Source organism: Diaporthe batatas (genome assembly GCF_019321695.1).
Source record: "Diaporthe batatas strain CRI 302-4 chromosome Unknown Contig00003, whole genome shotgun sequence".
In the NCBI taxonomy this organism is placed as follows: Eukaryota; Fungi; Ascomycota; class Sordariomycetes; order Diaporthales; family Diaporthaceae; genus Diaporthe; species Diaporthe batatas.
Genome location: NW_025408550.1, coordinates 6,911,002 through 6,924,367, shown reverse-complemented (window position 1 = coordinate 6,924,367; position 13,366 = coordinate 6,911,002). Strand labels below are relative to the sequence as shown.

General features: G+C 51.5%; 4 protein-coding genes across 4 annotated transcripts; 2 read left to right on the top strand and 2 right to left on the bottom strand.

Moving 5' to 3' along the window:
- Window positions 1–554: 554 nt before the first annotated feature.
- KVR01_003500 (uncharacterized protein) lies at window positions 555–1,756 on the bottom strand. The gene is made up of 2 exons (XM_044787205.1): window positions 1,375–1,756; window positions 555–1,300 (listed from the first exon to the last, which is right to left on the bottom strand). The coding sequence occupies exons 1-2, from the start codon at window positions 1,594–1,596 to the stop codon at window positions 650–652; spliced, it is 873 nt and encodes a 290-aa protein (XP_044648515.1). The 5' UTR covers window positions 1,597–1,756; the 3' UTR covers window positions 555–649.
- A 927-nt stretch (window positions 1,757–2,683) lies between these two features.
- Window positions 2,684–4,488, top strand: KVR01_003081 (uncharacterized protein). The gene is made up of 4 exons (XM_044793105.1): window positions 2,684–3,179; window positions 3,263–3,412; window positions 3,474–3,753; window positions 3,819–4,488. Exons 2-4 carry the CDS (start codon window positions 3,403–3,405, stop codon window positions 4,264–4,266), a joined length of 738 nt encoding a protein of 245 aa, XP_044648096.1. The 5' UTR covers window positions 2,684–3,179; window positions 3,263–3,402; the 3' UTR covers window positions 4,267–4,488.
- A 701-nt stretch (window positions 4,489–5,189) lies between these two features.
- KVR01_002225 (uncharacterized protein) lies at window positions 5,190–6,662 on the bottom strand. Its single transcript, XM_044784822.1, has one exon. The coding sequence runs from the start codon at window positions 6,498–6,500 to the stop codon at window positions 5,238–5,240; it is 1,263 nt and encodes a 420-aa protein (XP_044647240.1). The 5' UTR covers window positions 6,501–6,662; the 3' UTR covers window positions 5,190–5,237.
- Window positions 6,663–9,139: 2,477 nt separating this feature from the next.
- Window positions 9,140–12,464, top strand: KVR01_003307 (uncharacterized protein; the record flags this gene model as incomplete). Its single annotated transcript, XM_044782328.1, has 11 exons — window positions 9,140–9,511; window positions 9,577–10,137; window positions 10,310–10,426; window positions 10,481–10,645; window positions 10,825–10,941; window positions 11,007–11,052; window positions 11,161–11,378; window positions 11,445–11,559; window positions 11,634–11,696; window positions 11,757–12,046; window positions 12,123–12,464. 11 exons carry the CDS (start codon window positions 9,140–9,142, stop codon window positions 12,462–12,464), a joined length of 2,406 nt encoding a protein of 801 aa, XP_044648322.1.
- Window positions 12,465–13,366: the final 902 nt, after the last annotated feature.

Sequence of the window (13,366 nt, the reverse complement as noted above, 5' to 3'; positions counted from 1 at the left end):
CGATATTGTATTTTCCAGCCTCAGGAAATAGCTATCAGTATAAGGTTAGTCACATCTTTAGGTTATACTAGCAGAGGGTACTCTAATTAATAAGACTATTCTACTAGACACTATAAATATAAAAGGTTATTAAAAGATAGAAGATAATTAAGTCTTTTATAATTTCTATAATAAATTAATGTAATATTAAAATATTTATATATTAATTTTTTATAAAGTTAATTTAAAAATATAAAATAAATAGATTTTATTTTTTTAAATAGTTTTAAATATTCTTATAATATTCTTAAAATTTAAATTTATTTTATAATTTAAAATATAAATTATTTTAAATATAAAATATATAAATATTATAAAATAATATTAATAAAGTTATAAAATTAATTACTATATTTATATACTTTATTTATTTATTAAATAAAGTAACTTTTCTACTTTTTAATATATTATTATAATTATATTATTTCTTTCTTATTATTCTTTAAGTTAAGTTTAATTCTTTTACTATTTATTATTAAGACTATATTAATTAATAATATTAATAATCCTAAGATAAAGAAGTAAAACTTCATACTAATAGCATCTGAATTACAATATTTGGATCACCCTGAAGCTCAAGAAGTAAATTTCAGTGTCATATCAATTTCCTTCAATCCGCTGTATAATCGGAATCTTGAATCTCTTGGGTCTTGAGCTGGAGCTCAAGTTCGGCTGCGACAATCCTGTTGTCCGGGTCCGGGTCCAGCATCTCGGCAAGAAGATCATCATGCCGCCCAAGCAGAATCCTCCTCCAACCTTCGACCTCTGTGAGCCAGCTCTTCATCTCTTCCAAGACCATTTGGTCTTCGAATATGTGTGGCAGGATCCAATTTCCGTCAGGCAGGCTGATATACTTGAACGCGAAAAGCATTGTCACGCCCAGGGCCCAGACATCACCAGCGTTACCCTTGCCCCTATGGAGGAATTCGGGTGGCGCATAGGGTGGTGTTCCGGATGGGTTAAACCAATCTGCCGGGAGTATGTTATGGTTCAGTGCGGCCCCAAAGTCGATCAAGACGGCGTGCTGTGCACTTGGATCCCACATGATGTTGTCGGGTTTCACATCGTCATGGGTGATAGAGTTTGTGTGTAAGTGGGCCAGTGCGCTAGACATTTGCTTCCATAATGTGATTGAGTCGCCGGAAGAGATTGTCGATTTCCATCGGTCGTCTACGTACTTGTCCAGGCTCTGCCCAGGCTCAACGCGTAATGTAAGGGCGATTCGGCCGATGTCTGCATCTAACAGCTGCGTGATGTTTGCCTGCGTGTGTTCACTTTTACTTAATACTTGTCAAAATGAGGATTCGGTGTCCTTTGAAGCAAGATTTGACTTACGTGGGAACCAGCAAGTCTTAGTGCATCGACTTCGTTATGGAATCGTAGCGTTGTTCGTGAGTGATTCTGATTTCGAAAGGTCTTGATGATTGCCACCCTCCCATTGAAATTGCCAAGCTGTATTGTTGAGTGATAAGTCTCCGTGATGAGTACAGGAGAGGGAGGTTTGTCGGCATTGGACCCAAATGGGCCTCGTGGCAAAGATAACTTGCTGGCGTCCATGACGGAAACTTGAGACGGAATGCGAAAGCGTGATTGAGTAGAGAATCTGACTACTGAGATGTTTTGCTCTTGGCTGGCTGGCCTCACCTTGCCAAATCTGGCTGGGCGGCTTACTGTCTGTGTGGTGGGTGACTCAGGCCGCAGATACTGTACACCTAGAGCATTTATGTAAGCTCGAAAAGTTGAGACGATGGCTACACCAAGCGTTCGGGCAGAGACAAGTCCTTGTGGGGATGGACTGGATTATAAGTTCGGATGCAGCTCATGTCGCCCTGTCTATGCACCCTCTGCCTGTTTACTGTCAAATTCCAGCCGTGCACTGCTCGGAGGCTTTACATTTTGCGATGTAGGTCTACCGGTCATCTCAGGCATTTGCATATCCGAAGGCCAGACAAGTTAGGGTTGTCATGGGCCCCCCTCTTAGGTCTGGCCTCGGACAGCAATCGCCAAACACCAGATGTCGATGCCCCTGATAAAGCATTTAAACTCGGCGATGAACGCTGTCAATTCAATTGCTGTGGCACCCACAAAACAGCGACAGGCACAGATATGGGACCGGTGGAGAAGACGGAGACAACGGCAGTCACCCGCCGGGGCAGGGCCCACACAATGGGCGGGAAGCTGCAGGGCAAGCACAGAGGCGACGTCGTGCGACGCGTTGCTGTGTAAGTATCTACACCGTCGATGCACCAGAACATATTATTATAGTATTTGTGCATGGGGACTGGCGGCAGCTGAAGGGGGTGTTGAGTTGGCATATATTGAAGACGAGCCAATGTGCTTTGTGGCGTCAGCGTGTCCGTCTCGCAAGGTCGCCAACAACGACAAGACCTCCGGTGTCGCCGAGCTCGGTCTGCGAGTCTGAACTGACTTGGAGCCCACAGAACATTCCTCACCATGTGGCTCTGGAGTGACGTCAATGGCTAGGAGCGGTCGCAAGGCCCAAGGGTCCTCCGTGAGCCGTGCTACAGCTAGGCGTGCGCGCTAGGCTCGAAGAGGCCTAGCCGGCTTGGACAGGGCTGTCTTAGGCCCCACTGGGCGACGGCAACCCGGTTTCCATGGGGGCCCTGTCGTCATCCACCTGCGCGTCGCTTGTGGGACCACTGCGACAGCTACAGCGACGGCGTCCAGCTCATGTGCTCCCTACCTACACTAGGTAGTAGTAGCAAGCCGGCAAGCCTGGCAATGGCGGGGGACCCAGCACACAGGCACGTTTAACTGCCGTACGACCCTCACTCCGCCGTCATCCTGGGCCGCGCAATCGACCCATCCAAGCAAATTCCAACTCTCTCTCCCGTTCGGACGGAACCTGCGCCTGCCATAGCTGCTTCAAGGGACCATCGTCGTCCGGAGTTATTGGCCCTTCTCAAGCTGTGCATTGACACCGCCCCCAAAGCGACCGTCCAACTCCCAACTCCAACAAAACCTGCCCTTGGTGGCACGATCCTGTCAAACCAACCTCCTCCTCCCCTCACCTCAACAGTGGAATTATATACCGGCCGACGCCTGACCCGAGCGGTGGAACACCAGCATAGTCTCTGTCTCAACCCCCGAAACAAATCATCCAATCGTCCAGCTCCAAGGTATGCGACGACCTGGCTCCCTCCTCCCTTCCGGGTTTCTGCTTCCATTTTCTGTCCCGCTTATTAACACGGTCGTGCACTAGTCACATTCCATCGAGCTGATATCTTTTGCGACCTGTCCCCTCTGTTCGTCGACTTCTATACCCTCGGGACGACCCAGCTCCAGCCCGGTCTCTGCACTCTTCACGGCTCGCCTGTCCGACACGCCTTGTCCGACACAACAATGGCCGGCCGTATGTTTTCCCTGTCCTGGCCACCTCACCAACGCCGATTTTGTACTGACGAGTTGGACAGATCCCTCACTGGGCGGCGTCGCCCTGATTTTCCTCGCCGGCTCCATAGTAATGATCTTCTTCGTTGTCCTGGCCGGCGTGACAACGACTTCGCCCCTGCAGGATACCTACTTCCTGCGAGCAGACACGTCTGCCATCACCGGCGCGCGCAGCATCTCGCAATGGACTTTCTTTCACATCTGCAGCCCCGGCAACGTCGACTGCACCCGACCGAGCCCCGCCATGCCGTTCGGTCACGCTTGGGCGGACGACGCCGATAATATCCCAGACGGTCTGGGCGGGTGAGTGCCGTCCTCTTCCGACCATCCATAGCGCAGGGCAGCAGCTGACAAAAGACCCACCGCAGGAGCTTCGCCGGCAACACGACCTCCAAGTACTACTTTTACATGTGGCGATTCGGCTGGGTCCTCTACCTCATCTCGCTCTTCTTCGACGTGCTCGCCTTCTTCTCGGGCTTCCTCGCCTGCTGTGGCCGCCTCGGCGCAGCCATCTCCGGGCTCGTGGCATTGGTGGCCTTGTTCTTCTACACCATCGCTGTCTCGCTGATGACGGCCACGTTCGTCAAGGCCCGCGACGCCTTCCTGGCTGACAACCGATCCGCCAGCATCGGCCGCTACGCCTTCGGTTTCAGCTGGGGCGCGTGGGCTGCCCTGTTCATCGGCACAGTCCTGTTCTTTATGGGCACGCGCAACCGAGAAGGCTACTCCCGCCGCCGTTTCGGAAGGAGCCGAAGTACTAGGAGCCATCGCTCTCACGACCTCGGCAGTAGACGTGTCAAGGATGATTATTCCTAGGCCTTGGCCGACAGGAAACTTTCTAACCACCGGAGAAAGGTATAGCGGAAGGAGTTGTGATGGGAACAGCAGAGCGTCGGGGGGAGGCCAGGTGGCTCAGCGGAACTCCACATAGAGAATGGCAGCGATAAATTGTCTTTCTGCGCTTCAACAATCGACGGCGCCTTGCATATAGTTAATCCTTGGAAATGACGTGCTAATCAATGCTAATCCACATTACACATTGCGTCGACCGCGACTTGATAACTAATCTTAAATGGTCGTCCTAGAGGAGTATATATGAGGCATTCTGTCGTATATGGTATGACAGCCTGCCTTTACCTATGCCTCTGTTGTTTCTCAGACCATCCCAAAGAGCATGGGCTGCTTCGGGCACAATTAAACCTTCTGGAGGACATGTGACTGTTGTTCTTTGAGCCTATAAGTCATTGAGCACCGTATGAAGGCGCCATGTATGTCCTCGGACGTATACGGAATAGAAGCGAAATCACATACACATACGACCGGGATACCACAGGGATTCATAGACTCCGTACATCAGTGTCTCGCTGGTGCTTGGCCAGCATAAGCCAGTAATGTCTAGAATAGCCTGGTGATAACTACCCTACCCAGGCAATGTTCGTATCCTTAGAAGTGAAATCGTCCTCTTCCGGGATGGCCACTGGTATTAATTACAAGCTTCCGGCTGCCTAACCCGGCCTGTTATTTCCTAATAGTATGAAGAAGCATGAGTAATGCTTCTTACATAAGATTTAAAAGTAATATTACAGCAAGCCTATTATAAGTATAAGCCTAAGACTATCTGAAATATGTAGCTATCATGGAAATTCTGGTTTGATTACGAATATTTTATTATGAAATCTCCTCACTTTAATCGGATGGCTCGCTGTTAGAAAAAGTGAAGTCTATGTTATTGCTAATAGTATGATACCCTCTATGATTCTATACCATGCTTAAGTGCTCCTGCTAGTCTAATTTGCTTTAAACAATGGTCCCGTCTTGACGGGTGCAATCCTCACAAACTCCATCGGCTCTGGGATTTCATCCTGAGACCAATTGAGCATCCCATACCTCAGCCAGTGGGCGTAGGTACCGGGAATATCGTCTGACCCCGGATGTGCTCTCCATAGCGATCCCAGGGTCTGGCCGAGCACTTGGATGATCATGCCATGAGCCAGCTTGAAGCTGAAGCTTCTTGAGAGGCACGCTTCCACAATCTCTCTGGCTAGCTTCTGATCACTGGTCTCGGTTTCGGCGGGCCCTACTGGTAGTTTCAGGGACATCAGCTCGAAGGCCTTGGCTCCGTCCCAGGCGGTCATCTCGTTGATGAGTTGCGAGCCGACCATGTACTCCAAAGCGTATATGTGCTTGGTCACGTATTCCGGCCCGTCCCAGCCGTCCTCGTCGTCAACAGAGCTCAATACCATGCGCATGACCTGGCCCTGGATGATGTAGTCCGTGAGATCCTGGCTTTCCTGGTCCGAGAGGTTTCGACCTAGCAAGGGCAGCCCGCGCAGCAGGGCGCTCTTGTGCATTCCCTCCGTGCTCGTCTTGCCGCCGTTCTCGGCCCAGAGCGCCAGTAAGAGTCTGTGGCAGCGCTGAAATACTGGGTTGTCCTTGCGGGCGCAAAGAAAGTAGTTGGTCAGATCGTAGTCGTCGGGCGGGCCGGCGTTGTTGCTTAGGATCTCCCAGCGCGAGCCCGGGTCGCCCACCGTTGCATCCCAGAGCCGGTCCAGGTCGCCAATGGGCATCAGTCCCACATCCACGTAGACGCCGCCGTACTTGAGGAGAAGAGGCCATCGCACGAGGTCTGAGGTGTGTTGTAGAGCATACGTCCCCGTGATTGTGCCGTCTCGGAAGGCCTGGGGAAAGTTGTCTGGGTCGTGCAGGTTGAGGAAGTTGGCTACGTTGCACGGCGAGTTTGGGGCACGATCGACCACGCGGACTGTCCACCCCTTCTTCGAGAAGCGGCGATGGTAGGTCCGCACTGTGCGTTGGGTGTAGGGGTGCATTGTGCTGTAGCCCGAGTGCCAAAAGAGCCAGATGTTTTTCTCAGAGGACGACGAAGGCGGCAGAGGGTTCAAGAGGGCGGCATCAACTTCAGCATCAGACCTGAGGTCCAGTTCGTCTGCTGGGATGGCATGCACCCCCTTGGGCATAGGGTAGAGAGGAGACTCCATGGATGTGGTGGTGGTCACTGAGAGTTGATCTCGATGGCTGATGTCGTGTGTCATTGACTGGAAACTGTCAAATGCTGTCGGGACTGTGGTCTGATGGTGAACAGTGGTGGATGGCCTTTCTCAGCGGCGAGGCCCCCCATTTTATATTCCAAGGTTGCCAGACTTCACTGATCCTTCAAAACGTTTGTCGCCAGGTGCGAGCCAGCTTCAACCACCAGTTGCTGACCTGCGACCCTGTCAGACCCCTGTTGCCGCTGCCGCCCGACGACCGCCGACGGGAACTAACAGCCGCGAGCACGGGGCTGTGCCCCCTAGACACTGCCCTTGATCACTTCGACTCATAGTGGGTCTAGTTGAAGGGTTACTAGTCTTTTTGTGCCCGTCAGAACTGTCTCGCACAACTCCGTACCGATCAACTACTCAGCTTACATTTCCTGCCCATAGCGGAAGCCCGTGAATGAAAACAACGACTGATAAAGAAAGATACGTGATCGGCCAATCAAATGCCCCGGGCTAACCGTAAGTGGCTTCCTGCCAGCCGACAACCAGGCTCCGGCATGCCGTCTGACCGAGGCAGAATCGAGTGGCGATTCTCTTTAATGCGGAGAACTTGTTTACATTGTGCTTGGAGCTCCTGAGGAGACACTCATACGTCCGAAGATATACGTGACGGACTAATAACTGTATCTTACGGATTTTCTGACGCATTCTCAAGATTCCCGATCTCCCTTCAGCTTGCGGGAGCTCAAGTCTCGCGTATCATGATGCAAGTACGTTAGGACTCGATGATCATGTAACAAGCCAAGTCTATTTAACTACTAGTATCCTATCGCCATCCTATCGCCATCCACAACGGATTGCCGTGTCCAAAATTATACCACCCGACTTCAGGAGGGCACCTGACAAACCAAGGCACATTTATTTCAACTCATCGGTGATACTAACAGGTTTCGCATCTATTCCGCATACGTCCGGGGACATACATGGCGCCTTCATACGGTGGTATGTCGGTGACACTAAAATACAAACATACTTTATTAGTAGTGCGACCTACAGAATTCGACACTTCCTTTTCAAGCGTATAACTTAAGGACGTGGGCGGCGTTGTCTCACTCTTTAAATCGGGCTTTGGCTCGGAGACCACCGTGAGATCCCAGCTCTTGCCAGGGAATGCACTACCATCATTTGTCACTACATCGTTTCATCGCGGCCCTCGCAGTGCTATTGAATGTCGCCACCGGATCGAGCTGGAGCAGAGCCCTGGAGGTCATGGAGCCGGCACCATCATATTATTAGTCACCATCCTGCTTGCTTTAGGACGGACCGGAAAATCGTGATACGTGAAGGATTCTTGGATTGTATATTGGATGCTGGAAGACTTGCAGTTCAGCGATGGCGTTCGTGCCACTGTAGATCTTCAAGGCGAGAGGGCTCACATTGGGAACCGCCGGTGCATGCCTCCTCCCCCCCTGCAGCTGGCCATTATCTGTTGGTGCTCGTGGCCATGGTTCTAGATCTGGGGGTGGAGTATGCAATGGCAACTTGTCTGGGATGGGCCATGTGCGAGGTGTCATTGGCAGCCATGGCTAGGTAGATATTGCAATTTACTTCGGGATGCGCCAGGGGAGGGTGGATGAGACTGATGCGTCTATCAGCGGCCTGGAACTCTTCCCATGTGGCGACAAGGTCATGCAGCCAATATTTGGCTTTGACTACACGTGTAGACCTCGAGTAATTACCTCTCTTATCTCGAGCAGTACGTATGGCATGCCCGGTCTCATCGCCATGCAGCACCCACCCACATTCCGAGGAAACGGCACGTTACCACCCGGACTGGCAGGGTCCACGGGTGAGGGGTTGAAAGGATTGATTGCAGTGCAACTGGAGAAGCCATCACGATCAGCTGAGGTCAATTTTCCTCTATCTCGCTCCACAACACGCACGCAAGAGTGTTGAGAAAACAAAGGAACAGTAATGGAACCTCAAGCCGCCTGGGCCCAGACCCAGAGCCAATACTGGCCTCGAGTGCTTTCGAGTCAGGTCGAAGGTCGAGCAAAAGGGGAAGGAGGCCCGGTTGCTCGGGGCTGGCCAGACCGGGATCCCCCGTACCAACACTATGGCGTGCGATAGCCGCTTTCTGGCTCGTTATCGCATCACCTGCTCAGCTGCTGCCGTCGCAGACACCGTACGGAGTAATCCGTGACGCGATAGCAGAGACATTTGATACCAGTCTTGCGAGCCTGCAAATGGGAAGAATTGACGTGGTAGTGGCTGCCGCACCCTGATCCCTCTGATCCCTCGGAGCCCCCAGGGCTGCAGACCCACGCCGTGCAACCTTCCTATCCAGGACATAATAACCTTTCAGATGCTGTTTTGGTCCTTGTCGCTCACTGCCCACTGTTCGACATGCATTTGCCTCAGCATCAGTGTTCCGAACAGCCGGAATCACACCTTGCCTCCATGGGGCCGGGCCGGGGTGTCAATTTCCTAATCTGCTGTGGCATGCCCAGGCAAGCCAGGTCAACTGGTGTCTCTGTAGAAAAGCTTATGTAGCAGCCATATACCGCCAAGTCGCCCGGCTCCATTTCCCACGAGCCCTCAGCCCTCTTGGCCCGTCTTGTCTGCATTGGCATCTCTCCCAAGTGCTTGTCTAGCAGTTGCTTGTTTGTCTTGTGTGCCTGGGTATTTCCAGCATGCCCAACGCCGGAATTGACCAGGCCGTCATCGTCGGCGGCCTAAACCCCGTCGAGGGTAAGGTCTTCCCGGTCCCCACCCACTCTGCCGCCAACGAGAAGGAGGTTATCGTGGGTGCCGCACGAGCCGACACCGAGGGCACGCTCGGAGACGACAAGATCAGCGCTGCACCGTCGGCAGGGGACGGCGGCGATCACGAGAAGGACGACGATGACAGCAGCAGCGACGATGTTATCATCATCACCGGTGCCGACGCTGCCCGCCACCTCCTGCCCTTGCGGGATGACTTCGATACGGCCCTGACATTTCGCAGCCTGGTCCTCGCCTCTGGTCTATCTTGTTTTCAGGCCGTTATGAGCCAGATTTACACTGTGGGTGCTCAATGCGTGCCGTGGGTACTCCTTCCGTTGGTGCTAATACGGACATTCTCACTTAGTTTAAACCGACGGCAATTACCATCTCAGGTACTTTCATTGTCCTTATCGCCTACTTCCTCGGCAAGGGATGGGCTGCGGGTCTCCCCCGCGGTGACAAGTTTGAGGCCAAATGGAGGGCCAAGGGCGGCGAGGGCAAACCGCCAAGGTGGATTTCCATCATCAAGTTTATCAACCCCGGCCCATGGACCTTGAAGGAGCATGCCGTGTGCGCGATCACGGCCACATCTGCCTCAAATGCTTCCGCCAGCGTCCAGGTTTTCGCCGCCCAAGACCTCTTCTACGACCTGCCTCTGAGCGCCGCCACCGTCATCTTAAGCACCATCTCAATTGGTCTGTTTGGATACGGCATGTGTGGTGTCATGCGCCCGATTGCTGTTTGGCACGTGGACGCCGTCTACTGGAGTACTTTGCCAACTGTCAAGACACTTCAAGGCTTGCACTGGCAGGATCTGAAAAACTCGAAGCCGCTGCGGTACTTCTGGTACGCTTTTGGCGGCATGTTTGCGTATGAATGGTTTCCAGCATACATGTTTCCATGGCTGAATTCCGTATCAATCCCGGTACGCGACCCCATTCACTCAGGATATACCAAAGTTGGTTCATGCATTTGGTGTTGCGGGAGGGCATGGCCATTGATACTGGCGTCCTCAGCTTGAGATTGCAACTCTGGAGGATTTTGAAGTTATGAATGAAGTTGCGAGAACAATTGAATTGCTAATTTGAAAATTACAGTGCTTAGCCGCAATGAAAGCTACTGGTAGCAAGGCTGCTGTGTTGACAAACCTCTTTGGGGGGTCTATCAACAATGAAGGAATCGGATTGTTCAGCCTGTCTCTCGACTGGCAATATGTAAGATCTTAGCCTCCGGGGCGATAGGCTGCGATACTGATGGAGAATCTGCAGATCACCTCCTTCAACACATCACTTCCCCTAAAACTGCAAGTCCACGCCGCAGTCGGATACCTCGTCTGCTTCGCCGCCATGCTTGGCATCTACTACACGAACGTCTGGGAGGCACAGTCACTTCCTTTCATGTCGACGACGCTGAGAACAGATGACGGCGGAAAGGTGAGCAGCTCTTGACACCTGCCACTACCTCCTAGCAAAATTGTTGCCGGCCCGAACCAGGTACACAACGTCGCCATGGGTCACTCGCCAAAGACTTTTGGAAGTCTCTGGAGGTTCAGCATGGCAAATCGGCAGTAGTCCCAAAGCGTGTGACATTGCTAACCTTTGGTCAATCATAGTACCCTATCACTGAGGTTTTCACCGGCGGGGTGCTCAACGAGACAGCTCTGGCTGAGAACGGTTTGCCTCGTCTTACGGGCACGTTTGCGTACGCGATGCTCATGGCGAATGCGGCAGTTAGTAACATTTAATCCCGAATGTGTTATTCTGTATGGTGCACGCTTTGCTAATACCAAGTCAGATCGGCGCTCTGGTTATGCATTGCTTTCTCTTCTGGGGCGGAGACAGTAAGTATTACTCGTCTTTACCAAATATTCATACCCCCCGTTTGGCATTCTAGCATTCAATATAGAGAGAGTTACGAGAATCCAAAGCAGTACTAACGTTGTACCAAGTCGTCAGAGCATATAAGAGTGCGAAGGCGGGCCGGTACGACGATCGCCATCACACACACATGGCTAAGCACTACAAGGAAACACCATGGTGGTGGTACATTATTGTGCTCGTCGTCAGTTTCATTATTGGCCTGGTCGTCGTGATTAAGGAGAACATTACACTCCCCGCCTGGGCCTACATTGTTTCACTTTTACTCGGGATGTTTATCGCGCCTTTGGTAGGTCACTATCGCAAGGATATCACTCAATTCCTACGGAGCTCCGTTTTGACTTTGATATTGTAGAGCACTCTTCTCTACTCTCGGTATGGCAACGGCATTGCCACCAACAACTTGTCGAAAATGTTGGCTGGCCTTATGCTACCTGGCCGGCCCGTTGGAAATATGTATTTTGCAGCATGTGAGTTGGTTTCCCTCACATGAGCAGTCAATTCTCTGCCCTCAGACAAGATTGAAGTCACTAATATATTTCAGGGTCACACAATGTCATCAGCAACGCTGTCACCTTGTGCAATGACTTGAAGATGGGCGAATACCGTACGTAACTACCTATACAACCCAATTGTAGTCCCCATACAGAGCTAACCTTTCTCAAAGTCAAAATCCCGCCCCGAGTGATGTTCCTTACTCAGATTTATGGCACAATCCTTGGCGGTTTCATCAATTACGCTGTAATGATCAGTATCGTCAACGGAAACCGCGATCTCCTTGTGAACAGCAACGGCAACTCTTCTTGGAGCGGTGCCACAATGCAGTCATACAATACTAACGCCACGTCCTGGGCGCTGGCAAACTATCTATATGGATCTGGTGGCCTCTATTATATGGTGCCTATTGGCTTGGCAATTGGCGGCGGTCTCGTCATCGTCCACCGCATATTTGTATTCGTAAGTCTGCCAGCACAACTCGTCACGGGCTAGTCAACGTGTCGTCACCCGGCAACTAACTGGTTCCGTCGTTTAGTTCGTCCCCAAGATCAAAGGCGTCTCGACCGCAGAACTCAACCTACCGCAGTTCATCCAGTATGCCGGCTACATCCCATACAATGCCAGTCAGACCTGCGTCATCTTCAGTCAGGTCATCGCCGGCTTCTTCACCCAGTTCTACCTGCGCAATTACCGCCCGCGGATCTTTAAGGACTACTCATATCTGGTCACCGGCGCCTTCGATGGAGCGAGTCTCGCCGTACTCTTCATCCTTTCGTTTGCCGTCTTCGGCGCAGGCGGGCCATCTAAGCCCTTCCCTACGTGGTGGGGTAACAACGCGGATGGTTATTACGATCTGTGCCCATCGCCTCCGGAGTAAGAACTGACTTCTCTTTTTGGCATGTGGGCTTGGAATTACGGGTTTATATATAGACTCTGGCTCCGGGAAAGCTTCCGAGGTTCCTGGTACCTAGTTATCGGGGCATGGGGCTCCTTTTTAACCTGTGGTGGGTTGATAACTCGCTCCCCTCCAGGGGCTCGAGGCCTTGAAGTGTCAAACGCAACCCTTCCAAAATGCTAGCATCAATGCAATATTCCGCCTGGGCCTTTCTCGAAATCCTTCTTGGATTGCTGCCGCGTTGATGACTAGTTGTCTCTTGCCACACCCAAGCTGCTCCATGGCGCGGTGAAGCTTTGGAATAATTTGCGATCTTACATGCATATCTAATTAAGCCGGGGCTCAAGGCTTGGCACATACCCGAAATACGTTTCAATCTTTACTCCGTTCTTTGTGCATCTACGCATGCTGAACCCTTGTTCCTGCCTCACTGGGGCTCACTGGTCGATTGAGTGGGAAATTTTGTCGTGTTAGTCATCCTACTTCCCGGTTGACAGTCACAGAACGGAAAGACAAATCTTTATTGATATGCCGATGGTTAAGTCAGCCTTGTAGCAAGTTGGCGCCTTAGCGCGGGAATCCCCTCTTTCTAGGCACCGAGCCCTCGCGATGGGTTGTTTGTAGGAAGTTCAGGTAGGGTAGCGTCAGTGCTTGATCGAATCCTTCACTGAGTAATAGGCTTCCTTGCAGCCTTATGTCACCAGACTGTGGATCCTGGGGTTTGGAGCGGTGACGATTGTTGGCAGACCGCGCCTGCGGAACCCCTGGCTAGTGTCAAAAGGGTTACATATTACTGGCTGAAATGGTAAATGTCTTCTCGAACTATTGCTCAAGTTCTGGTATTTGTGCCGCAGCCATGCGTCGAGATCAATTTAAGCGTAGGC